At 36.4% G+C, this 27,520-nt stretch overlaps 1 protein-coding gene and 1 pseudogene across 1 annotated transcript; both read left to right on the forward strand.

The window, feature by feature from the left end:
• Positions 1–6,144: 6,144 nt before the first annotated feature.
• Positions 6,145–25,580, forward strand: LOC121732204 (annotated as a pseudogene).
• Positions 25,581–26,582: 1,002 nt separating this feature from the next.
• On the forward strand, positions 26,583–27,312 carry LOC121732737 (trehalase-like). The gene is made up of 2 exons (XM_042122690.1): positions 26,583–27,223; positions 27,288–27,312. Exons 1-2 carry the CDS (start codon positions 26,583–26,585, stop codon positions 27,310–27,312), a joined length of 666 nt encoding a protein of 221 aa, XP_041978624.1.
• The last annotated feature ends 208 nt before the right edge of the window (positions 27,313–27,520 follow it).

A 27,520-nucleotide genomic window follows, 5' to 3' on the forward strand; every position in this document is an offset into this window, starting at 1 on the left:
AACGCTAGCCCCGCCTACACACACCGCTATCCTCCAATCGTGATACAATGATTCCATGAATCGTGCTCCAGGGCAAAGTGCTTTACGCTGCAGCTAATAGTGAACAATATCGCGTAACAACGGTTCCCGCATTATATCACGAAACTAAAGGTCGTAAGTCCTAAAAAAGTTTTTGATGATTACTTAAAAATTAAAGACAACTCTAATATTTCCTTTAGCTATTATTTTATAAAGTATGTGATTGTAGTACTGCAAGTTATTTAATGATAGTAACTCAATAAGTGTAACAGATATTTGTTAAAAGCCCAGATAGATTCATAATTTCGAAAAATAAAGCTATCGAGTCAAAATAAGTGAATCGTGTTTTCGGTTAGCTAAATATCAAATGAATATACAATGATTAAATAAATCTCAATTTCATTTAAATCAATCGTCTTCCGGGATCGTAATACTTATTAGAAAACACAGCAAAATTTGACAGCCCGCTCTTAATTAATAGTGGGTATAAAAACTCTCGTATCTATAGTAAGAAACAGATAATACATAACTTGAAATTCAATTCTTTGTCTCTTGTTGTAACTAGTGAAACACAACCACTTATGTTTTGGTGAGAACATAATTTGGGAGCCCCTGTTCTATATTTTTGTTTATTTAATATTTAATTACAAGTTCCAAGCATTTATAATTTTAAATATAATATTAAAATACGCTTTTGTAACAGTGACGGTTTCCTAAATTATTTTAGTGTTATCTACAAAATAATTTAAGAAGTTCCAGAAATCAGAATGAAGATAAAGATATATTATATTGTAATTTTAACTCAATGTTATAAAATAGTAATTAAATTAAAAATAGGTGCCATGTGTAATTTATTCTGTAAGAACATTTCATTACACATTATTTTATTGTTATTTATATCATATTATTCAATTGTTTTGTGCTGTTAATTATTGTTTTCTGATAAAGTTTTTAAAACTATAATATTTATTATTACTTATAGATATTTATTGAACAAAGAAATCAATATTGTTAATTACATTTAAAGTTGTGACTACGTAACTTAATGTTGGTTGTGAAATATAAATAATTCCAAAATTTTAGTTGTTTAATATTATGTATATGTGGTTCCTTAATTTAGATTATTGTAAGAACTTTTTTTCTGAAGAAAAAACAAAAATGTGTGTGTGTGTGATGGATTTAGTCCGATTTAGTCCAGAAAAAAAAACCGACCAAGTTTGAATCGGGCCACGCACAATATAGGGTTCCGTAATACCGCTAGTTTCTGATAATTTTTGTATGTCAATGAATGTTCATTGTACATTTATAACGTGTTTTACTCTACTAACACGCTAACAACATCATCTCAGTTAAAAGAGTTTTTCGTTCAAATTCCTTTGAACGAAAAGCTCCTTTATACTTTTCCGAATTCTTTTTTTTTAGTCGATCGACTATTACTCAATAACTTATAAAGTGTTCTTAGCCGTGATAGTTAAAATTCAGCATATTTTCCACTTTAAAACTTCTTTTTTCACAAATAGATCCCTAAATCGGAAAATGATCTTTGAATACTCATAATATTTTAAAAAAAACCTATCCAACGACACCCTATACAGTGGGGTGGATGCGAAAAAAAAATCATCCCCGCTTGATTGTAGGATTGTACTATATTACAAATGTTTTTTAAAGACGCCAACAAAATTATATACCATTTTGTTGGCATCATTAATATGCGCATTCATGCCGAATTATGGCTTTGTAGGCCCCATAGTCTCTGAGAAAAACCGCGGACAGACAGACGGACAGACGGACAGACAGACGGACGGACAGACCGAAATACGTTAATGTTTATAAGTCGTCGTTTGTTATTAACATATCGCTACCAATATGTCACAAAATTAGTAGTAATTAAGGAAAATATTGTTTCATGAATAAGTAATGTGACTAACATTTTAAACTTTCGCGTTGCATTATAATTAAAAAAATTTAATCGGGACTTAACGCGACTTATTATTCGGTCCATTTCAGGGACATAGTGAAGAGTATGAGGTTGGAACCCGGAGATACCATGGTGAGTTTCGACGTTGAGTCACTTTTTACTAACGTTCCACTCAAGGATTGCATCGAGGTGATTAAAAACAAGCTGTGTGACCATGAGTTGCCTAAGGAATATATTGTTCTCATTGAACACTGTTTGGACGGTAATTACCTTCTCTTCAGATATCAGTACTACCTCCAGATCGATGGCGTTGCAATGGGTAGCCCTCTGGCACCGATAATTGCAAATATCTGGATGGAGCACTTTGAAGACCTAGCTTTAGCTACTGGACCATGTACTGTGAAGCTTTGGAAGAGGTACGTTGATGTTTTTTGCATTATTAATGGAGGTCAACAGGAAATAGAACAGTATGTTAATTACCTTAACTCAATCCATCCAAAAATAAAGTTCACCTACGAGATGGAGAAAAACAGATGCCTCGCATTTTTGGATGTGGAGATCAAAGTGAAGGAGGATGGTACATTATCCCACACTGTGTACAGAAAACCTACACACACTGACAGATATCTACACGCATCTTCTCACCATCATCCTCGGCATCTTCAATCTGTTATATCATCATTAACAAACAGAGCTCATAACCTTTGTGACCCTGAACATTTGCCCAAGGAGCTAACACATGTTCAGGAGGTACTTAGACGTAACGGGTATAAGGTGTCGAGGGGATTGAGAAGACAGAAGGAGAAAACGAGGTATCCAGAGGTGAACCGTCAAGCAGCATTTTTACCATACGTCAAAGGCGTAACGGACAAAATTGGAACAGAGCTGAGGAAATACTCCATTAAGACTGTGTATACTCCGTTACGTAAAATATCACAAGTACTTCGGTCACCAAAGGATTCCTTACCTTTCCAAACTCCTGGGGTTTATAAAATAGATTGTAGCTGTGGTAGTTCGTACATTGGCCAAACGAAACGGACTATTGGCGAAAGAGTGAAAGAGCACATAGCCGCAGTGAAAAATCGCCAGACAACTAAATCCGCGGTAGCAGAACATCTGCTTGATATGGGGACTAATCACTGGATGGAGCTACACGACCCTAAAATCCTCTCTACGGATCGTAATTACCACACGAGAGTAATACGTGAAGCCATTGAAATTAAAAAGTACAAAAATTTCAATCGTGAGGACGGATTTAAATTGTCGCCCGCCTGGAATCCAGTGGAATCAATAAGTGCAAACCGCGTGTGTCACCCGTGTCTATAAGTGTAAACCCGGATACAGTTAGTGTTGTGTGTCGCAGTGAACCTACTGACTTTCAGTGTATTGGAACACAAATATTGGACAACTCGAGGGTAGTCGTAGAACCGACCGCCCGGTGCAAACGAAGACGTCGCATATCATCACGTTATGTCCTCATTTAATTGGTACTTTTCATAGCGATTTAATAAAATATACATTTTTTTTTAATAAATGAAATTTGGTCAAAAATTAAGTAAGTACCTAATTTTGTTACATAATTATAATGAGAATCGAGTATTGAGCAGGGTTGCCAGATCAAAGACCGATCAAATCGCCACTTCGCGATAAAAAGATAGCCCAAAGTAGCCCAATAAAAAAGAAACACGGTAATTAAACGTAATGTCAATAAAACGTATGAATAATATTATATGCTACTGTTCTATTACATTAGAGTTATGTATTTACATGTAATTTTATCAATATTTTAAGGAGACTTGCTTCGTTTAATTCAAGAAGCTTATATAATATAACATATGGAATCCTTTTATGGGGAAAGGCTGCCGACATTAATACAATATTTGTGCTGCAGAAGCGAGCCATACGTTCTATTTATAAAATGTCTGCTTTAGAATCTCTGAGAGATAAATTTAAAGAAATTGGTATTCTAACTGTTGCTTCTCAATACATTTTGGATAATGTAATATATGTTAGAAAAAATATAAGTAAATTTAAAGTTAAAAGTGACATTCACTCTAGGAATACTAGAAATAAGCACAAGCTAGATATGCCGGTGATCAGACTTAGTAAAGTCAGTAAATCTTTTAAAGGTCAATGTATACGCCTTTACAACAAAATCCCAGAAAACGTTCAAAATCTTTCCATTAATAAATTTAAAAAAGTAGTTAAAGAACGTTTGTGTGCCAAAGCCTATTATAAGGTCAATGATTTCATAAACGATGGCACACCTTGGGAGTAGGATGGCTTCTTGCAAGGCTACTTCTTCATTATTATAGGACTTACAATTATGTATGTGGATATTGTATATAATATTTAGTTACAAAATTGTAAACTTTATTTTAAAAGATTAATTTTTTTCTCACTTTTTTTGGTAAAAAAGTGGGCCCCGTGCGAGTTTCTTACGCCGGTTCTTCTCGCCGGGTTAGTTCCCGAACCGGTGGTAGGCATCATGTAGGACTTTCTGAAAACATTTATTTTAAATTTATTCAGAAATAAAACAATTTTTGATTTGATTTTTTTTGATTTTTGATAAGATTCTTGGTTTAATTGGATACTTGTAAATTTGCATTAGTGGTAACGAGTTGTTTTTATTTTTTGGGGTTTTTTTCCCAACTATAAAAGTGACATTTAGCAATGAAAATCTATAATTCATAGTATTTATTTTAAAATTATGTATTTACAAAAAAAAAATGTTTTATGCATATTAATCGTCATCTGCTGCAAAAAGTTGGATGGTGTCGAGCAAATTACGATCCAACATATCTACTCAGTATATATATGTACTAGCTGTTGCCCGCGACTTCGTCCGCGTGGACTTCAGTTTATAGCGCGCGATGTCAACAAAATTGGTGTCAATAGCTTTTATAAAAAAAACCCTGGTTCCCCTTAAATAAAAACAGCTGTGCAGTGTGCACATAATATTTCATTTTTTTTAATTAAACTTTATAATATATTATGCCAAATTTTAAAGCTTATTTAGCCCTCCAATTACACAACTTTACCCATAAACTATTTATCATTGATAGGTTTAAGGTTACGTCACTGTATATATAATATAATATAAAGTACTGACTTATTAAATAATGTAAAAAAGAAATAACAATCGAAAAAAATCGAAACTCAAATTCACGATGATACCACCTCTTATAGAAAGATGTTGGGCAAGCGTTAGCGCGATGTAAGAGACGTAAGGCGCCATCTAGTATGAATTTTTGGAACTAATTTAATTTGAAAAAATTTTCGTATTTTCACCCTCTTACAACCCTTTTTTCCAGTAAAAAAGTAGCCTATGTCCTTTCTCAGGCTTTAGACTATCTGTATACAAAATTTCATTACAATCGGTTCGGTAGTTTTGGCGTGAAAGCGAGACAGACAGACAGACAGAGATACTTTCGCATTTATAATATTAGTGTAGATTATCTATGATATCTACTGCCTCTCTCTCACAGAACACTAACACTCCTACCGGAGCTCTCTCTGCTCCTGAACAGAATGATATTCAACAGCCACCCACGCGGCGAACCACAGATTATGAGTGAAAGTGGCCGCGCATAGACAACGCATCGCTGCGTTCGTTGATATTATGGCCGCGTTCACGAAAATACAATAGTAGGCAGTAGCCCAATAGGCGATAAGTAAAAAACCGTGTCGCCCAACAGGCGATAAGTCGCCATTCCAGATTTTTTGTAGCCGCGGAGGACCGCAAAATAGCCCAATTGGCTACTTGTCGCCCAATCTGGCAACCCTGGTATTGAGTACTCTCCTTAAGTATTGAACATGTCTCACCAGTCATGCTGTATATATTTGCATACTTATCTATTAACCCCTCAACTCCTATCCGGAAACCGGGTTCCGGGCTATTTGTAGTGCGACATTGTATTAGTTTTAGTTGTACGAAAAACTGCTCAAGGTGAAGAGTGAATCAATATCCTAACAGAGGTCTAAAAAATTAAGTTTGCGAATAAAAACCGGCTAAGTCATACGTGAACTTAAGATTTAGATGTTTTTTTTTCTGCAACTTTCCTGTAACTAGTCACTTAAAATTAGTTTAATTAATAGACGTAGAAAAAAAACAAAATGGGTAGTGGTTTGAAGTTGTGGGTTCAGCATAATATATAAAGCATCCTCAACAAGACCCGATACTATAGAATTTATAGATATAGCAAGCTTTCGATTATTTCAGATGAAGCTGATACTGGTGGCGGTGATCGCCAGCGTGGTGGTGGCGGCCGCCCTGCCGCCCTCCTGCGAGAGGCCGGTCTACTGCGACAGCAAGCTGCTGCACCACGTCCAGATGGCGAGGCTCTACGAGGACTCCAAATACTTCGTCGACTTCCAGATGAAGACCGACGAGTAGACCATCCTGGCCGAGTTCGACAAACTACTCGCGGAGACGAGAGACAGCCCCACGAAGGATCAGCTCCAGGAGTTCGTCAATAAATACTTCGACAACATCAGCGAGCTGGAGAAGTGGACACCGCCCGACTTCAACCAGAACCCGCCCTACCTCCGCAGCCTCAGGGACAAGAAGCTCCGTCAGTTCGCCAGCGACATTAACCAGATCTGGCCCGTCCTCGGCAGGAAGGTCAAGGATGTCGTCCACGAGAAATCCGAGCTGTTCAGCTTCATCCCCGTCCACCACGGCTTCATCATCCCCGGCAGCCGATTCACCGAGCTGTACTACTGGGACACCTACTGGATCATCGAGGGTCTCCTCATCAGCGGAATGAAGGACACCGTCAAGGGCATCATCGGCAATTTTATCGAGCTGCAGAGGAAGTTCGGCCACATCCCCAACGGGGCGCGGTGGTACTATTAGGAGAGGAGCCAGCCACCGCTGCTGTCGGGCATGGTGTCCCAGTATATGCGAGTGACGAACGACCTCAAATTCTTGAGGGAGAACATCGACGACCTTGAGAGCGAAATGGAGTACTGGCTAGACACGCAGAGCGTCACTTTCGACGTGTGCGGCAAGCAGTACACGCTGCTCCGGTACTTCACCCCCAGCGAGGGACCCCGGCCGGAGTCCTACTACGAGGACTACACGTACGCCCAGACCTTCCCGACCGAGGAGCTCCGGAGGGAGCATCAAGAGCGGCGCCGAGAGCGGCTGGGACTTCTCCTCTCGCTGGTTCGTCGACCAGAACGGAGGGAACAGGGGTAACCGCTCGACTATTCACACGTTCGAAATCGTCCCCGTCGATTTGAACTCGATCTTCGCAAACGCCATGCAAAACCTGGCGCGTTTCTACTCGAAGATCGGTCATCAGTGCAAGTGGAGGAACGACATTGAGGACTTCCTTCCACAGCAAGAACGACGAGGACGGCATCTGGTACGACTGGGACCTGGAGCACGGTCAGCACCGAAAATACTTCTACCCGAGCAACGTCGCTCCCCTGTGGATGCGCGCCGTCGACAAGGCGTTCATCAAAGAGAAGGGGCAGGCCATCCTGGAATATCTCAAGAACTCCCACGGCCTGGACTACCCCGGCGGAGTGCTGACGTCGCTGATCCGCAGCGGCGAGCAGTGGGACATCCCCAACGCCTGGCCACCACTGGTCAGCATGATGATAAACGGCCTGGAGGCGCTAGAGATCGAGGAGGCCTCGAAACTGGCAATCACTCTCGCCAAGAGGTGGGTCCGGGTGAACTACAAGGGTTTCAACGAGACCGAGGCCATGTTCGAGAAGTACGACGTGGAGCTTTCCGGGAAGATCGGCAGCGGGGGCCAGCTCGGCTTCGGCTGGACCAACGGCGTGGTCCTGGAGATGCTGTCCAAGTACAGCAAGTACATGACTGCGGAGGAGAACCCGCAAGTGAAAACGGTGCCGTCCTACGTCGCTGGAGGACAAATCGTCTAAACAAAGTATTAGTATTAAAATAAATATTAGTAGTAGAGTTTAGCATTGTTACCAATTGTGCAGCATGTGAGTAAGCATACAAACTAGTCTGTAACAGATGAAGATTTTGTATTGTAATGTTATGTAGTAGTCTATCGGGAGTTCCCTTACGGAACGCACTTTACAGTTACTACTTTAAATAAGAAGACTAGACTTAGACTTGAAATTCAATTCTTTGTCTCTTGTTGTAACCATTGAAATACCACCACTTGTGTTTTGTTGGGAACATAATTTGGGAGCCCTGTAGCTGTATATACAGGGTGTAACAAAAATAAGTGATAATATTGTAGGGTGTGTACGTGTTCCTTGTAGAGAGTTCACTGTGAAAGTAGCAGCGCTGAAAGACTAAAAATTTTTTTCACTTTTGTATGGGGAAACTCGTGACGCTCGGGCCCTTGCCCATACAAAAGTAAAAAAAAAACTTCGTCTTCAAGCGCAGCTACTTTCACAGTGAACTCTCTACAAGGAACATGTACACACGCTAAAGTGTTATCACTTATTTTTGTTACATACTGTATATAGCAGCTGTTCTATATTTTTGTTGATTTAATAATCAATTACAAGTTCCAAGCATTTATAATTTTAAATAAAATACGCTTTTGTAACAGTGACGGTTTCCTAAATTATTTTATTACTTATTTATTATTTATAAAATAGTGATTAAAAAATAGGTGCCATGTGTAATTTATTCTGTAAGAACATTTCATTTTCTGTAAGAGCAAAGCGTCACATTCTGTAAGAACAAAGTACTTAATATTGTTAATTACTTGGTTGTGAAATATAAGTGATTCCCAAAGTGTTGTTGTTATGTATGTGGTTCCATAACTTAGATTATCGTAAGAACAATTTTTTCTGAGGAAAAAATTATAGTCAGAGTAGGCTGTTGGATTTACCTAGTCCGATTTACTTAGTCCAAAACTAAAAGTCTATCAAACTACAAAATGGTATTCTGATGAAAAGTGAGTGTTAGTGTTTCATTGCTATTGCTATATTTTAGTGTGCGAAAAGGAACCAAATACAAAACGGTCGAAGTATGGGAGTTATGTTTTCTTAGTTTTTACTTTTTATTATTCGCAGACTTTCTATGAGATTTTCGTCAAACGTCGCGGATCTCTGAGGAGGTATTATAGTTTGGGAAAATCGTCTGCTGTTAGGTTAGGTTCACACGGCACAATCCTGCACGTTTCCTGCGCGTTTTTTTGCAGTATACGTCTTAACGAATAAACAATGTATACAGCATGACTGGTGAGACATGTTCAATACTCGAGGACGTGATATTTGGCTATTATATTAGATGAAAAAAAAAATATATCAATTGATCACTGAGTAAATGTAATGATTATTTACCCAACGCATGGACACTGCGCGCGGGAAGGGTAGCGGCACGGTGTTTATTTGATGGCGCACGCCGCCGCGCCGCCCGCATAGTATGCTACTTGCCTAGCCGCGCAATTTACTTAGTGTCCATGATTCATTTATTTAAAGGGAAATTTCGGTAAAAATTTAAGTACCCAATTTTATTATATAATTATAATGAGAATCGTGTACATGTCTCACCAGTCATGCTGTATATAACCATTCACACGTCGATTGTACTGCACGATTTGCTGCAGTACAATCGTTGTATGAATGTTAAGACGTATACTGCAAAAAAACGTGCAGGATTGTGCCGTGTAAACCTATTCCTGTGATAAAAATATGATCATCCATTATGAGTAAAGATGTGTACCTACTGTGCATTGCTTTTAAATAAAATGAGGCAAAAAAAGCTATTTACTATTTAATGACAATTCTCCAACGGGCCTGTATTCACTTTGATTAGTGATAAGTGCAGGTGATTATTGCAGGTGATTTGTAATCAGGAGAAAATATGGGCCTGTATTAACTTTTATTAGTGCGAGTGCAGGTGATTAGTCCACACTTACTTTCTTCTGTTTACTAATCACATGCAATAATCACTTTCTTTTCCTTGGGGGAATGCATTTACGCATCCGCGGAATAAATGAGTTTCTGTGAGCAAATAAACGAATGCGGATTGTTGCGAAAAGTTAAGGATAAGTTTAATATAATAATATAATATCTATGGACGCTTCACACCACGTCAGTCTGACCCCGTGCTAAGTACCTGAAGGACTTGTGTTACGGGTACCAGACAACGGAAATATATTTAATACTTTTATACTATACATATTATATTTAAGATTTTTATTATATGATACACATATATTTTAATACACACCCATGACCCAGGAACTTTGAAAGCTTTTTGTTCCGTCGGTGGGATTCGAACCCGCGACCCCCGGCTTGAGCTACCGACAGCCCACCCACTGAGCCACAGAGTTCGTCGTGGTAACAATATTATGTGCTGCTAAGCTCCTACATATACTTAAAGAATATTTCATCAAAATACCAAATCACAAAGCTCTTATAATTTTTCAAGGCACCCATAATACGTCTACATTATCATACTGTATAGTTCGAACTAAATAATGAAAATAAAAATCTGCATCTTATTTTAAGAGTACTACCAATTTAATTCAATATGTTTTATGAAAGAAAAAGTCATTTTACTATGGGATAGGTTTAATAATTAGATATTAGCTGTCCCAGCAAACGTTATTTTGCCGTATAAAGTATTTCGATTTTCGCCTATATTATTTTATTGAAGTGACTAAATAAGTATGTCACTATGGCAACGTCCATCGCTCTCCCGTCGCACAAACAATGGTCGCCGTCAGTCTCGACTTGTAACAATTTACTATTATTTATTCAACAAATGCACTTATCAATTAAAAAAAAAAACAGTAGGTAGCCGATTCTCAGACCTACTGAATATGCATATAAAATTTGGTACAAATCAGTAAAGCCGTTTCGGAGGAGTACGGTAACTAACATTGTGACACGAGAATTTTATATATAAGATTACAATAATATCATGATTGTATTGGGATATGATTTCACTATCTCATTTTGTCTGCGGCGCTCATTTGGCGCATTGCTCATTTTGCTGCGAAGGGGGATTTAATAATATAATATTATATTGCTGTGGCAATGTGTTTACGCTAGAGGCAGCACCTTGCACCATCATAAAGTAAACCAGTGGCTAACCTAACCTTTTAGTCATGACTCATGAGGGACCATTTTACCAAATGTTTGTCTAGCCGGGGACTACCCGGTTGGTTTATCTTAAATAAGGGTTGTTCGATAAAGAAAACAAGTATAATTTTTAGGGATTGTTTCACCACTATCTGATAAGTGCCGAATAGGCTGTCCACCACTTAACTTGACAGATGAATTATTGAGAATCTGTCAAAAAAGTCGTGAATAGCCTATTCGGCACTTAATCAGAACCCAACTAGCAAATTAGTCCTTTAACAAAAAGCCTAAATGACATTTAGTCGTATAGAAATCGTATAGTGGTAATTAAAGCCTCCAACATCGTGTAACAATATATTAAACGAACAATATGTCGTATAAGAGTTTAGTCATTTAATTTAGTCCTGTAATCGTTAACACGACCAAATTATATGACTATCCTATAAATATCGCAGTTGTGACCTTTAAAATACATATTTGATGTTGTATGAAATTAATTTATATAACAATCATAACCTGGTTGTAATGCCGACCATAACAATACTATTTATCAGTAATAAGATTTCCATGTATGGCTATCATGTAAAGTCCATATATTTAACTGTTATAAAATACATCTTTAAATAAACGTTTCTTACATGATTTTTGACTCTCTTTATACGACTATTATAAAATGTTTATAAGCCTAATATTCATATTTTGAGAACTTAAATAACTTACTTAAGTAATGATTTTAAAATACTTTTAAAATTTACTGTTATTAAACATTTTAGTTATTTAATGATATTTTCATGTTTCTCTTTTACGACTTCGGCCAAGAAATAATCGGCCAAGTGCGATTCGAACTCGCGCACGAATGGTTCTATACCGTATTTAAAGCAAAAGTTGGCCAAAAATTGTTTTTTTTATGGGAACGCCCTTAAATATTCACTTTATTTTAATTTTATTATTAAATAACAAATATAATTGAAAATTTGGGAATAAATAATAAAATAAATAAAATATCTTTTTATTCAAAATGGGTATCATGATACACTTTTTGAAAGTCGAACGAAGAAACTACGTTGCCTACCACCGGTTCGGGAACTACCCCGCCGAGAAGAACCGGCGTAAGAAACTCACACGGGGCCATCTTTTACTAAAAAAATGGAAAATTACAATGTTATGGCTTACAGCTATGTAACAAAATTAAAAGAAGTAACCTGCATGGAGCCACCCTATTCCCAAAGTGTGCTGTCCTCGAAGAAATCATTGACTTTATAATACGCTTTAGCACACAAACGTTCTTTAACTGCTTTTTTAAATTTGTTTAAAGGTAGATTTAGAACATTTTCTGGGATTTTATTGTATAGGCGTATACATTGGCCTTTAACGGATTTGCTTATTTTGGCTAGTCTGAACATTGGTATTGCTAACATGTTCTTATTTCTAGTATTTACATTATGATTATCACTTTTCTTTTTGAAAATATTTATGTTCTTTCTAACATATAAGAGATTTTCCAGTATTGAGATGTGACGGTCAGAATTCTTATTTCTTTAAATTTTTCTCTTAGAGATTCCAAAGACGACATCTTATAAATATTTCATGTACCTACTTTTTACGATCTATTACTAATATTATAAAACTGAAGAGTCTGCTAGTTAGTTTGTTTGTTTGAACGGGCTAATCTCAGGAACTACTGATCCGATTTGAAAAATTCTTTCATATAGCCCATTTATCGTGGAAGGGTATATGCTATATTTTATCACGCTAAGACCAATAGGAGCGAAGATTCAGAGGAAAATGTAAAAAAAAAACGAGGAAAATTATTTAAAATGTCTTAATATCTCACGGACTACTGGAGCAGTTTTTATGATATTTGGCACAAATATACAAAGTAAACTACGTGAAACTTGGGTTATTAATTTGTGAAAAATGTACGGTTTCCGTGAAATTCCTAATTTATGCGGGCGAAGCCACGCGGAACGTCTAGTTATTAATTTAGAGCAAAAAAGGCCAAATAGTCATGTTTATTATATGGTAGCCCTCCTTAGAATATATAAATAATATTTTGTTTTTATTATTTTTCCTTCTAGCGGCAACAAAAATACAAAATCTGTGAACATTTCATAAGTCGAGCTATAGCGGTTCTTGAGATACAGCTCCTGAAGACAAGCAGATGGACAGACAGAAGGATAGACAGACATCGAAGTCCCGTAGACAGAAATCATAGGGTCCCGTTTTTACCTTTTGGCACGGAACCCTAAAATATAGAACTTTCCAATTACTTACTTCAAATCGTTAATTAGTAAAAAAAAAAATCGACATCAGAAATTATCACCATATTGAGAATTCGATAAAATGCATGGGTTTCCACTTTGTTACGGTACCCAAAATGGCGGATGATAAAATAAATAAATGTTAAGTTAATTACTTTACTAATTTATATATAAATTACATTATTAACTAGCTGTTGCCCGCGACTTCGTCCGCGTTAGTATAGTAGATCACGTCCCAAGTATTATTTATTGTACAAAAATATTCAATGTACACCATTGACTTTCCTACGATTTTATAATATATAGATGTTCCGCGCGGCTTCGCTTGCGTAATTTAGGAATTTCACGCGACCGTACATTTTTCCGCAAAAAAATAGCCTATGTCCCTTAGCGTGGTCCATTCTTCATGTTTGCCAAATAACATAAAAATTGCTCCAGTAGTTCTTAAGAATCTTAAGATAATAAGCAATTTCATATAATTTCCCCCGTTTTTTCCACATTTTTCTCTATTTATTCGCTCCTATTAGTTGTAGAATAATAAAATATAGCCTATAACCTTCCTCGATAAATAGGCTATCTAACACTGAAATAATTTTTCAAATCGGACCAGTAGTTCCTGAGATTAGCGCGTTCAAATAAGCCCATTCAATTAATTTCCCCCCGTTTTTTCCACATTTTCCTCTATTTCTTCGTTTCTATTAGTCTTAGCGTGATAAAATATAGCCTATAGCCTTCCTCGATAAATGGGCTATCGAACACTGAAAGAATTTTTCAAATCGGACCAGTAGTTTCTGAGATTAGCGCGTTCAAACAAACAAACAAACTAACTAACAAACTCTGCAGAATTATAATATTAGTATAGATTAGGTTAGCGACTTATAGTCATGAGACATCATATACAAGTCATCATCATTACCTAAAATCGTGTAATTATAAAATAACAGGTAATCCTAGATTAAATTAAATTCATGAATATTATTTTGCAATTATTCGAAGGGGGCGTTAATTATTATTGTTAAAAAACGTATATACAATCGTCGAGTAATTTAATTTCCCTTAGAAAAGTAGATACTGTTACCGACTAACACCAAACACATTATAGTCAATAGCATTCATTCAATCCATACTAATATTATAAATGCGAAAGTATCTCTGTCTGTCTGTCTGTCTGTCTGTCTCGCTTTCACGCCAAAACTACTGAACCGATTGCAATGAAATTTTGTACACAGTTATTCTAGAGTCTGAGAAAGGACATAGGCTACATTTTAATGTGGGAAAATATCTTATTTCCATGAAAATATCGATGAAAATAAATGCGCATTGCGCGTGGCCAGCGCTCATCCCGGGGGTCCTGGGTTCGAGTCCCGCAGGCGGAACAAAAAGTTTTCAATGTTCCTGGGTCTTGGATGTGTATTAAAATAATATTTCAAAAATCTTAAATATATTTTATGTTTAATATTATAAAAAATCCAGAAATATATCGATGCAATGAACATTTTAGTTCTAATACGATTCAACAGATGGCGTTTTATTTTTTACTTCATTGTAACATAGAACTAATCATACTTATTAGTTATTTACGTTTTTGTTTATATTTTTTAATACGTTAGAATATTATGTTTAATAATATTATCACTTGGTATAATAATAATCAATATATCTTATCTTATAGAACTCCTACTGCATTTCTAATATATCTGACAAGTTGACAACAGAAGGCGCTCTAAAATAAAGGAGTTCGAGTGTACCGTGTTGGCCTATATTCCATCCAGAAAACATATCAATGCAATCAACATTTTAATTCTAATATATGAAAACAGATGGCGTTTTAATTTTTACTTCATTATTGTAACAGAACTAATCATACCTACTTTATTATATAGGACCTTTATTAACACTTTTATAGTACATATTTAATTGAATAATATTATTGTCCATATATGATAGAAATGTAAACACTAAAATACTATCTAAAATATACAGATATATTATATATACAAACTTTAAATATAAAACTATAAAAAGAAAAACTTGCCCAAGTCGTCCCCATCTGGCAGAGTGCCCAGCAAGCTGACAGCATTGCCACGTTGGATGGCAATTGCTATCCGCTGTGCCAGGTAGCTCCCACCTCTGGGGTCTCGGGTGGCTTCAACAAGCTTCTTAGATATTCCTCTAAAAAGCTTATGTGCCCCCGGACCCCATGCGCCTAGAGTTTCCACCCCAAAGGGTTCAAATATAAGATCTCCGCTGAGGTTCTCATATTTGCGCCGCTTGAGGTTCTCTGCTTGGTTTGCGGCTGCGCCCGCACAGCTCGCTCTTTATTATATTATATTGTTTTTATTCATAACTAGCTGTTGCCAGCGACTTCGTCCGGGTGGACTTTAGTTTATAGCGCGCGGTGTCAACAAAATTTGTGTCAAATTTAAAAACTTTTTAAAACCCTGGTAAGTGGTACCCCTCTTAGGGTCGCACTACACCGGAATGGCAGCGCTGAAAGGGCTCGCCTCGCTGCTGCCATTCCGGTGTAGCGCGACCCTTAATTAATCAAAATACCCAAAAACAGCTGTGCAGTGTGCACATAATCTATACTAATATTATAAATGCGAAAGTATCTCTGTCTGTCTGTCTGTTTGTCAGTCTCGCTTTCACGCCAAACACCAAAACTACCGAACCGATTGTAATGAATTTTTGTATACAGATAGTCTAAAGCCTGAGAAAGGACATAGGCTACTTTTTTTACTGGAAAAAAGGGTTGTAAGGGGGTGAAAATGCGTAAATTTGTTTAAATTAAGTTAGTTCCAAAAATTCATAATAGATGGCACCGTGCGTCTTCTACATCGCGCTGACGCTTGCTTAAAAGTCTTTCTTTAAGAGGTGGTATCATCTTACATTTAAGTTTTGATTTTTTTCGATTGTTATATCTATTCTACGGTATTAAATAACTCAGTACTTTATCTGTGCAGTGACGTAACCTTAAACCTATCAATGATAAATAGTTTATGGGTAAAGTTGTGTAATTGGGGGGTTAAATAAGCTTTAAAATTTGGCATAAAATATAAAGTTTAATATAAAAAAAATGAAATACTTATTGTGTGCACACTGCACAGCTGCATTGATTTAATTATTTAATGATTGACCAGGGTTTTTTATAAAAGCTTTTGACACCAATTTTGTTGACATCGCGCGCTATAAACTGAAGTCCACGCGGACGAAGTCGCGGGCAACAGCTAGTAATAAATATGGCAGACAAACTTTTACCGAAATGATGGCTACTTTTTCTTTTATCTTACTTCAATAGAACTTTAAAATAATTAGTATCCGCAAAAAGGTAATGCTGATGACTACTTCCCAATGCTTATACAACGTCTACTGGATCACAATACGACGAAACGGTTATACAATTAATCACTTTACGACTGCTATACGAATATTTAGCCACTAAAACGTCCATGACACGATCGCTATGCAAATAAAAGTTATATATTTTGCGCCTATTTCGCGTCATATAAAGGTTAATACGAATGCTTTATAACCAAAAAGGCCTGACCTCAAGTTATAACCAAAACGTTGTCTCGAAACTTATATGACCAAATTTTGCTAGTTGGGAAAGTGGTGAAACAGGCCCTCAATCGACGTTAGACAACGTATCTGCCAATATTGTGATATGACAAGTGCAACATGTCGGATTTCGGTCGGATTACTTACTGTATGTGCTAGTAGCGCCCTCTGCGCCGACCTTTGCATCATAATATTTCCTATTCTGAAGATATCTGTTTTGATTAAAGTTTCTCTTGTCAGTCTATTGGCATTATTCATCATGAGTGAGAATATTTTGGTAATAGTATGTTTGACGATCAGCGCCGACAGTAATGTAATCTAGGGTTGATTGACACGAACTTTTGTATTTAAAATAATAAAAAAAGTCAGCCAAATGCGAGCCGGACTCGCATACGAAGGGTTATAGAGCAAAAATCGGCCAAAATTGTATTTTTTTTGGGAGCCATTTATATTTTATTTATTTCATCATTAGTAATTAAAGTACAAATATAATTGAGGATTTTGTAAATATTTCAATTGCCTACTTGTTGCCATTACTGATTGCGAGCTAATAAAGCCAAAAAATCACGTTTGTTGTACGGACCTTAAAAGGCTTTAAAAAGTATTACTTAAGTAATTTAATTTAATTTTTAGTATCTGCTGTAACAGTGGCAACAGAAATTTTCATTTTGCATATAGAGGTAGACTTCTCAAGTTTTTGCAAAATGTGTATTTCTAGACGCTAGACTCTAGAGTCTAGAGCTCTAGAACAATAGCAGTTCTTGAGAGACAGCCTGAAGACAGACAAACGGATAGACAGACAGACAGACAGACAGCGAAGTCTGAGTAATAGGGTCCCGTTGGTAACATTTTGGTACGGAACCCTAAAAACTACAGTGTTATCGGTGGCAGAGCCTTGTGAAACATAATATTACCAATATATAAAATGTTATGAAAATGAGACATAAATATGTTTTTTTATTCTCAGTGGAGACAGACCTTTACTGACATTTCTTCTAAAATATCTCTTTTAATAAAATTTATTAGCGTAAAATGTAAAATTAGATGATGCTCTTTTAAAAATGCAGGTTTTGTTTCAGAGTTCTACAGTCAGAGTTCTACAGAGATATTACAGTTCGCATTTAGAGTAAACTAATTTCAGTTAGTTAACAAAAAGCTCGATAATAATTGTTTGTAAGCGTAGCAAAAAATTTAAAAAAAGGCAAAAAAAAGGCGGCGCGGGGCACTATATTATAATAATTATTGTTATCCATACTTTCATACTAATATTATTAATGCGAAAGTGTTTCCGTCTGTCTGTCTGTTACCTCTTCACGCCCAGACTGCTGAGCCGATTTTGCTATGGATATACTTTAAGCCCGGGAAAGGACATAGGATACTTTTTATCCCGAAAAAATTTACGGTTCCCACAAGTAAACGAATTTCAGTAAACGAAAACGGCGCACAGTTCGGGAACCCCTGCTCTACACCTTACAAATTCTCAATCAGAGAAAAAAAGTTTTTACTTCAAAAATGTAATTCAGTATTTACGGAACCCTCAAAGTTTTGCTCAATATATTATTAAAATACAGGTTATAGTTTTGCGAGTTGCGACTTGACAACAGCTGGTGATGTCGCCTGTAGCGCCGCGACCTTTACCTCACGTGTTATCACTTATCAGAAACGATGACTCACGGTAAGGTGCTTAGGTGAAAGAAATGAGATTTTTTTGACAAATCTCAAAAAGTCTCCGGAAGGCCCATAGTTGGAGATATCAACACACGAAATGCCGATATTTTTCAGAAGATGAAAATCACCATTCATCTATGTGCGAAATATCTATGATATTTTGCAAAGAATTTTATTTTATTAAGACGTCACATAACAAATAACTCGTACTTCTTTGTTGGTGCTTTATTTTCTGTAACTATTTCCTAAGAGCCAGACCTTTGTCATTTAATAAAAGTTAAAAGTTTTGTTATACCTACATGAACCTCCTAAAGTAACGGCAACCCAAACTCCATTGTTGCTGGTCGTAAAAAAAAACTATCAGCTGTCAATTGTCATAAAATGGCCAAAGGCTGGCTGCCCCTGGCTCTTACTCTTGTAATTGTACTATCAGAGAAGTTGATTCCTATGCAAATCGGGGACCTAATAGTTTGGTTGCGTTACGTCAAACCCAGCTGACAGATCACAATTAACATTGAATTGACATATTCGACCAAATAACGTTGGTCTGTCAATTGCATAGGAATCAACTTCCTTGATGGTACATATAGTCAGAGACCAGCCATACATTTATTACTCTATGATATAGTAGAGTAAGGAGAAGAGTTGGACTTATAAAAATAAAAATAAAATAATATATAAAAATTGTTTTATTTCCGAGTAGATTTTAAAAAAATACTTTCAGAACGTTGACATACTGCGGTGCCTACCACCGGTTCGGGAACTAACCCTGCGAGAAGAACCGGCGTAAGAAACTCGCAGGGGGCATAAGTCATGAACTGAAGTTACTTATGTGAAAAAAACAGTTTTCTAGACCTTACAGATTTTGAGATCTAGGTTTAAGTAATAAGTATGTAGTCAAGTTAGGGTCAGGTGCATTCTTAAAATAGAAGAACGATACCATTTTTTTACTACTTTAAAAAACCTACTCAGACAATTTTTGTTTCTTTATTTCTGATTTTACTTAAATTGTGGAGCGACTCAGCCAGTTTGAGAAGCCAGTATTTGATTAATAGGGGGCTATATTATTACATCGCATCTTCATTGACCTTGAAATCATATGTGATATAAGACAGAGTCAAGTTCACAAACAAAATCAGGTTTTTAATGAGACTATTATAATTTCACTAATCAAAATTTCAAATCATGTTTTTGTTTTCATCATTAGCATAGCAGCTTACCAAATAAAAGTATTTTTAATTGCTAATTCGCGTGTTGCTAAGTAAAAATAATTTACAAATCCATTACAAATAAGTAATGATAATATGTATTTAATATATTAATATTAATATTTTTTTTATAATTATAACAAAATCAAATTTGAAAAGGAATGAAAAGAAACCTTTTATTTTTTTACAAAAACCCTGTTTTTTGTGGACAATACAATTAAAATTTATAGTTTTTTTTTATATTAAAAATAATATAAAGGGATGTAAGTGGCTAAAAGCTCTCGCTCCTTTGGAATTTTCTCTCAACCTCAGAGCTGCGGGGCTAAAATGGTCTTCTTCTTCTTCTTCTTCTTTTTTTTAATGGCGGCCTCAGTGAGTTGCCAATGTCAGAGTGATTTTGGGTAGACTTTGCTCTATATTGCAGGTCTGGTGAAGAAACAAGGTACAGTGTCTAATTATACCTTAAATTCTGTTGAATATATCTAAAACAAACACAAACATATAGAGGTTAGTAAAACATCACAATTTTATATTGTTACAATTAAAATGGTCACATTTAGCAATTCCTCTCATTCAATTCAGCAAATGAATTGTCAAAACTGTCAAACTGACAAAATATGTCAAATCAGTACAAAAATACAGAAATGAATTGCAAGCAAAGTTGCATTTTGCGATTTTAGAAAAATGAATCATATTATGATTCATATCATGATTCTTCAAAGCGACCATTTTAGCCCCGCTGCTCTGAGCTGAGCTGAGCTGTTGTGTCAGATCTGGGATCTGAGTATTGGTTCTCATAGGTCTGTTATTAGTAATTACAGACAGTCGGAAATCTAAGTGATTGAAGCGTAAGTGAGATTCAGGCCTAATTTATTATCTATCTATATCTTTCTTCTTATATATAAAAATGGATTTTAAAATGTGTTAGTCGCGCTAAAACTCGAAAACGGCTGAACGGATTGGGCAGATTTTAGTCTTAAAATATTCGTAGAAGTCCAGGGAAGGTTTTAAAGTGACACGAAGTTCACCGGGACAGCTAGTATATATATAAAAATGGATTTTCAAATGTGTTAGTCGCGCTAAAACTCGAAAACGGCTGAACGGATTGGGCTGATTTTAGTTTTAAAATATTCGTAGAAGTCCAGGGAAGGTTTTAAAGTGACAAGAAGTTCACCGGGGCAGCTAGTTTGGAATAAAACTAGCTACACGTGGGAGAGCCATTCTTCGGCACGAATGGGCCGGCTCGACCGGAGAAATACCACGTTCTCACAGAAAACCGGCGTGAAACAGCACTTGCGCTGTGTTTCGCCGAGTGAGTGAGTTTACCGGAGGCCCAATCCCCTACCTTATTCCCTTCCCTACCCTCCCCTATTACCCTATTCCCACTTAAAAGGCCGGCAACGCACCTGCAGCTCTTCTGATGCTGCGAGTGTCCATGGGCGACGGAAGTTGCTTTCCATCAGGTGACCCGTTTGCTCGTTTGCCCACTTATTTCATAAAAAAAAATCTACGGAAAACATTAGGACCTAGTTATTCTGCCCGATGGAGACGACTCTTGCTTGACATTTGATAACTAAAAGTCATCAATTATTGTAGCAACAAGTTATTGCAAATCTGTTATTGTAAAAGAATATTATCATCAGATAACAAAACAGGAATATTAAAGATATCTAAAACAATCTGCAAAATCACAATAAAACTTCGGCGCCTTTAAACCTGCAAATCGACTATTAATTTTTTTAACATGGTAGCACAAATGGTAGTTTGCATCTTACAAATTAAATTTATTGTTCGAGCCGGAAAAACGATATTTCGATAATTTACCATCAAGTTAATTTTCATTTGACAGGTAAAAACTTAAAAAATACCTTGATAGACCGCCTATTGTATGAGGGCACTTAAGTTTCATAAAAAAAATGCGAATCATTGATTCACGCAGGCGTTTTTTTTCTGTAGGAAACTATATATTTTTATAGGCTTTGCAAAAAGGAAGGTACAGCTCCCAATACCTATTTAGTTTAATAAAAAGTAACTGCTGCACTCAGAGACGAATATTAAATTTACGTAACTGTAATTAAATGTAGAGTTTGACAGTAATGTCAAACTCTACATTTAATTACAGTTGGCTTACGACAAATTTCGTCTCTGAGTGCGGCAGTAAGTATTACATAATTATTATTATGATAGACTACGTACAGTGTACACCCTAGGACAGGGGTTCCCAATCTTTTTCAGCCTGCGGTGCAGTTACACGTAAAATATTTTATCACGGCACCCTACTCTACCTAGCTATTAGAAAAATATACATAAATAAATACATTGCATGATTATAGTTAGGTTAAGCAGGTAAATAGTAAGTAATAAGCAAATAACATTATAATTTAATTTTATAATATTTGTGGTTTCGGATAATGATGGTGGATGACTCACGGCGCCCCTCTTGCCTTTCCACGGCGCCCCAGGGCGCCGCGGCGCACAACCCCTGCTCTAGGACCTAGGTGGTAATAATGAATGACAAATGCATGATCATAGTTTGCATAGCGTTTTATCCCAGTAAGTCAATAAAGGGCGAGCTATCCAGCCTAACCACAACGTCATTTAAAAAAACTTTGTTAAGGTTCCATCTAATGTTACAATTATTATTGTTTACTAAAGTCACCATTCTTCATAATATTAATACTCCCTTTAGACATTTATCATTCGAGTATATCCGGGTTAGTTCCGAACCCTTGGTAGGCACCTTAGTTTCTTCGTTCTTTCTACGACATTCAAAAAGAGTATTTATGATACTTATTTTGAATAAAAAGATGTTTTATTTATTTATTATTTATTTATCATCATCGTCACAATGTTTGTCATGGGGACCATAGTCAATCCTGCTTTTTTAGGAGTTGCAGCTAAAGAAAGATGTAAGTTAAAATATTTCGATGTGAAAGAGCAAACTTATTACTTTATGGAAAGCATCGCAACAAATTGCTCATCGACATCTGCATCCCCAAAGGTGGTAAGTGCGGTTGCGTTAACTGGAATATAATATATAATATTTTCCTTAAAATGTATGCATTTCAAACAAAAGTGCCTACTGACCTCTACGTGAAGATTTCATAGCCCATTTGAACAAACATGATTAATAAGACATAAAAGTTGTAGATCACGTTGTAAAATATCTCGCATTAGATCCTAAACCAGTCTTCGGTTAAAAAAAGAGTCCAGGACCAGTTGACATTTACTCATCCTTAGTGGTAGTGGTGGGGAGGAGTGCTCAAAACTCGGCGCCCACTGGGATCTACATCGAGTCGCATCTTGCAATTCGACCAGAAGTGGTGGTGAAAATAAAGGTAGGTGCAGTATATTAGTGACGTAGTAGAGGTAGCTATAGTACTTAGTGACGTAGTAGAGGTAGCTGTAGTACTTAGTGACGTGGTAGAGGTAGTTGTAGTACTTAGTGACGTAGTTGGAGAAAGGTAAGTACGTGAAGTGTTTTCATTCGTAGAGTAACAAGTGAAGGTATTATCGTAGCAAATGCATAAATAAATACGTAAGCGAAAGTGGATTATTTTGGAAAAAAAATTATAACTTGCGATTAGTGACTTATAAAATTAAATACTTAAGCTAAAAAACCTTAGCTTGATTAAATATTATATAATTAAGCCTTGCCTTTAGAAGTGGTAGTTAAAGTGTTTAAATATTTACTAGTATACCTGCTTTTTAAAAGTAAATAGTAAAAGCATACGTTAGTAATTTTTATAATTACTACACATTTTATTGTAAAGTTGTAGTTATGTTGTAAATGTGACTGCACTGACTAATCTATACAGATTATAAAACAAAGTCGCTTTTTTTTCACTCATGTTCCTTTGTTCCCTTTAATCTTTAAAATTACGCAACGGATTTTGATGATTCTTTCAGTGTTAGATAGCCCATTTATCGAGGAAGGCTATAGGCTATATATTATCACGCTAAGACTAATAGGAGCGAAGAAATAGAGGAAAATGTGGGAAAAACGGGGAAAATTATTTGAAAGGGCTAACTTGAACGCGCTAATCTCAAGAACTACTGATCCGATTTGAAAAATTATTTCAGTGTTAAATAGCCCATTTATTGAGGAAGGCTATAGGCTATATTTTATCACGCTAAGACTAATAGGAGAATGTGAAAAAAACGGGGGAAATTATTTGAAAGTGCTTATCTCGCGAACTACTGGAGCAATTTTTATGTTATTTGGCACAGATAAGAAGTAGACCACGTGAAGGATCATAGGCTATCGATTTTAATCATTTTTCCAGTGGCTATATATTTTATACCCGTGCGACGCCGGGGCGGGTCGCTAGTTTGATATATTTGTAAATCGTAAACATTGTTTTAAATAAAACAAGCAAAGAAGTGTCATAGAATTTTTTTCAATAACGGAGCAAATTATTTAGATGTTCAATTCTTCATATTATGTTATTACTAGAAATATCTAGTAAGTATGTGGTTTTATTAAGACGTAACATTAATTAAAATATTTGTATTTTTTAAAGTATCACCGTTAACTAATATTAAATAAGTTAAATAATATCTTTTGACAAAATTCACAAAAAATATTTTTGACTCCAAAGGACTTAGTTAAAGTTAATGAAATTTTTTGATTTATAAAAACAAAAATAATATCCATCAGAAAGTAATAATTAATAAAATTGACTTTTTAAACTTAAAGTGATTTGTATATTGTTGGCTAACAGCCTTTTAAATTATCAATTATCATTCAAGGTATGCTATTTATTAGCCCAAAGGACTTGAATGTGACAAACTTTTAAACTAGATAAAATTCTAATTTATCATTGCCCATTGGAAATCGTAAATTACATAACATTATAATATTAGCGTAAAATTAAGATTGATTTATATAGTTTTTCATTACCTTCGTACCCGAAGGGTTAAACGGGACCCTATTACTAAGATTTCGTTGTCTGTCCGTCTGTCTTTCTTCAGGATGTATCTCAAGAACCGCTATAGCTAGACTTCTGAAATTTTGTACAGACTTTGTATATCTGTTGCCGCTATAACGACAAATACTAAAAACAAAATAATATTCACCTTAGACTTAATCTTCCACATAATATATTTTTTAATAACGTGTGTGCAGTGTGTGTGGGTGTGTTTTTTTTAAATATTACTAACTGCCACACACTGGACTCAACTGGAACACAACACAACTGGAACAATATTTAAAATTTTGACTTAAGCCTCATTCATACATCTCATTCATTCATACATATCTGTCAAACTCTTCATTAAATTAAAGGTTAATCATGTCTCTGAGTACGCCGGTATGTTCATTAGATCGCATCTTTAGCCTGAATAGACCAAAATAAATGAAACATTGGAATATTCAAACGTAACATTTTGTACACAAAACAAGGATAATTTGATTTAATAATAATAATAATAATATCTATGGACGCTTCACACCACGTCAGTCTGGCCCCGTGCTAAGTACCTGAAGGACTTGTGTTACGGGTACCAGACAACGGAAATATATTTAATACTTTTATACTATACATATATTTAAGATTTTTATTATATCATACACATATTTAATACACATCCATGACCCAGGAACATTGAAAAACTTTATTGTTCCGTCGGCGGGATTCGAACCCGCAACCCCCGGCTTGAGTTGCCACACACTCTAACCATTGAGCCACGGAATTCAACATTTTTTTTGACGACCTCCGTGGCTTTTTTGACGACCATCGATTTGAAATTATATCAGGATTTTTGTTTGTAGGTGTAATGAATACCTTGCGCATCAAATGCTAGAAGGAAAACGCTTTGAATAATTAATGTTTAGCTACAAGTGACTATAAATAATATAATTTATTATACCGATATAAAACTAGATTCGATGACCATTAGGTGTAGAATGTATACCCGAGGAAACTGATTCCTAGGCAGTTGACAGACCTACGTCGTTTGGTCGGCTTATATCAATTTAATGTTAGCCGTGATCGGTCGGATGAGTTTGACTTAACGCGACCAAATTACTTAGGTCTACCATCTACTTTGAATGTCTAGTTGTAGGAATTTACGTAGAAACTACCAATCCTAATTTGATATTTGGAGCAAATTTAAAATTTTGAGTGAATAGCTGTGTTCACATCATAATATTTGTTATATTATATTATATGCATATATTTTGTTAAATTTTAAGTGTTAGGCTAATTTTGTGAACCTTTAATAAAAAAAATGTAGTATAGAGTAGACATGCGCAGGGTAAATCTAACTAATAAACTAGTGCATTAACTACAAAATATGTTCCCGTAAGGCTGTTTTTTCTGTATATAATTTACTATCAGCTGTAATCTATATTCAAAGTCGCTTTTTTTCCATCATGTCCCTTTGTTCCCTTTAATCTTTAAAACTACGCAACGGATTTTGATGATTCTTTCAGTGTTAGATAGCCCATGTATCTAGGAAGGCCATAGGCTATATTTTATCACGCTAAGACTAATAGGAGCAAAGAATTAGAGGAAAATGTGGAAAAAACGGGGAAAATTATTTGAAAGAGCAGAGAGCTAACTTGAACGCGCTAATCTCAGGAACAACTGGTCCGATTGGAAAAATTTCTTCAGTGTTAGATAGCCCATATATTGAGGAAGGCTATAGGCTATATTTTATCACGCTAAGACTAATAGAAAATTGCGGAAAAAACGTGGGAAATTATTTGAACGGGCTTATCTCGCGAACTATTGGAGCAATTTTTATGTTATTTGGCACAGATAAGAAGTAGACCACGTGAAGGATCATAGGCTATCAATTTTAATCATTTTTTCAGTGGCTATATATTTTATACCCGTGCGATGCCGGGGCGGGTCGCTAGTTTTAATTATAAATAAATAACTCATATTATTGTTCAATCGTTATTTTCAGATGAAACTGCTTATATTGGCGCTGGCGGTGTCAGCGGTGTACGCGAGTACATTCCAAGTGGGCTTGAACTTCAAGCCGTCGCAGGACAAGAGGCAGCTGTACAGCTCCAAGCTCTTCCACCATGTGCAGATGTCGCGCATCTTCCCCGACTCCAAGACCTTCGTCGACATGCACATGAAGCGCGACGAGAAGACCATCCTGCTGGCCTTCGACGAGCTCCTCGCAAAGACCAACGAGAGGCCCACCAAGGAGCAACTTACTGACTTCATCAGCTACAACTTCGACTCCGAATCCGGATTGGAGTCGTGGAGGCCCAGCGACTTCGTCTCCGAGCCCGGCTTCCTGAACTCCATCAAGGACTCCCAGCTGAAGCTGTTCGCCAGGAACGTGTACAGCATGCTGCCCACCTTCGGCAGGAAGATGACGCCCGCGGTCTTCAGGAACCCCGAGCAGTTCAGTATGATCCCGGTTCACAACGGCTTCATCGTTCCCGGTGGTAACTCCAAGGAATTCAACTACATGGAATCCTACTGGATCATCGAGAGCCTGCTCATAAGCGGCATGAAGGAGACCGCCAAGGGTATGATCAGCAACTTCATCGAGCTTCAAAGGGAATTCGGCTACATCCCCAGCGGTGACAGGTACTACTACCTGGGCCGCAGCCAGCCACCACTTCTGTCGGCTATGATGGCCATCTACCTCCAGGAGACGAACGACATTGAATTCCTAAGGGCTAACATTGACGCCATCGAAGGGGAATTGGAGTACTGGCTGGACACCCACAGCATCGTGTTCGACGTTGCCGGCAGGGAATATTCTCTACTCCGTTACATCACTCAGTGCCGCGGCCCTCGTCCAGAGGAATACTACCAAGATTTCACCAACGCCCAGGTATTCGATAACGAGCAACGTCAAGAGCAGTTCTACACCGACATGAA

Source organism: Aricia agestis, chromosome 12 (genome assembly GCF_905147365.1).
Source record: "Aricia agestis chromosome 12, ilAriAges1.1, whole genome shotgun sequence".
NCBI classification, from domain to species: Eukaryota; Metazoa; Arthropoda; class Insecta; order Lepidoptera; family Lycaenidae; genus Aricia; species Aricia agestis.

What these genes read in the sequence shown, in the direction of transcription:
- LOC121732737 (XM_042122690.1), top strand. Translation starts at nt 26,583, where the DNA reads ATGAAACTGCTTATATTGGCGCTGGCGGTGTCAGCGGTGTACGCGAGT. An exon ending in TACATCCCCAGCGGTGACAG is followed by an intron (nt 27,224 to 27,287) that starts GTACTACTACCT and finishes ATCTACCTCCAG; the next exon opens with GAGACGAACGACATTGAATT.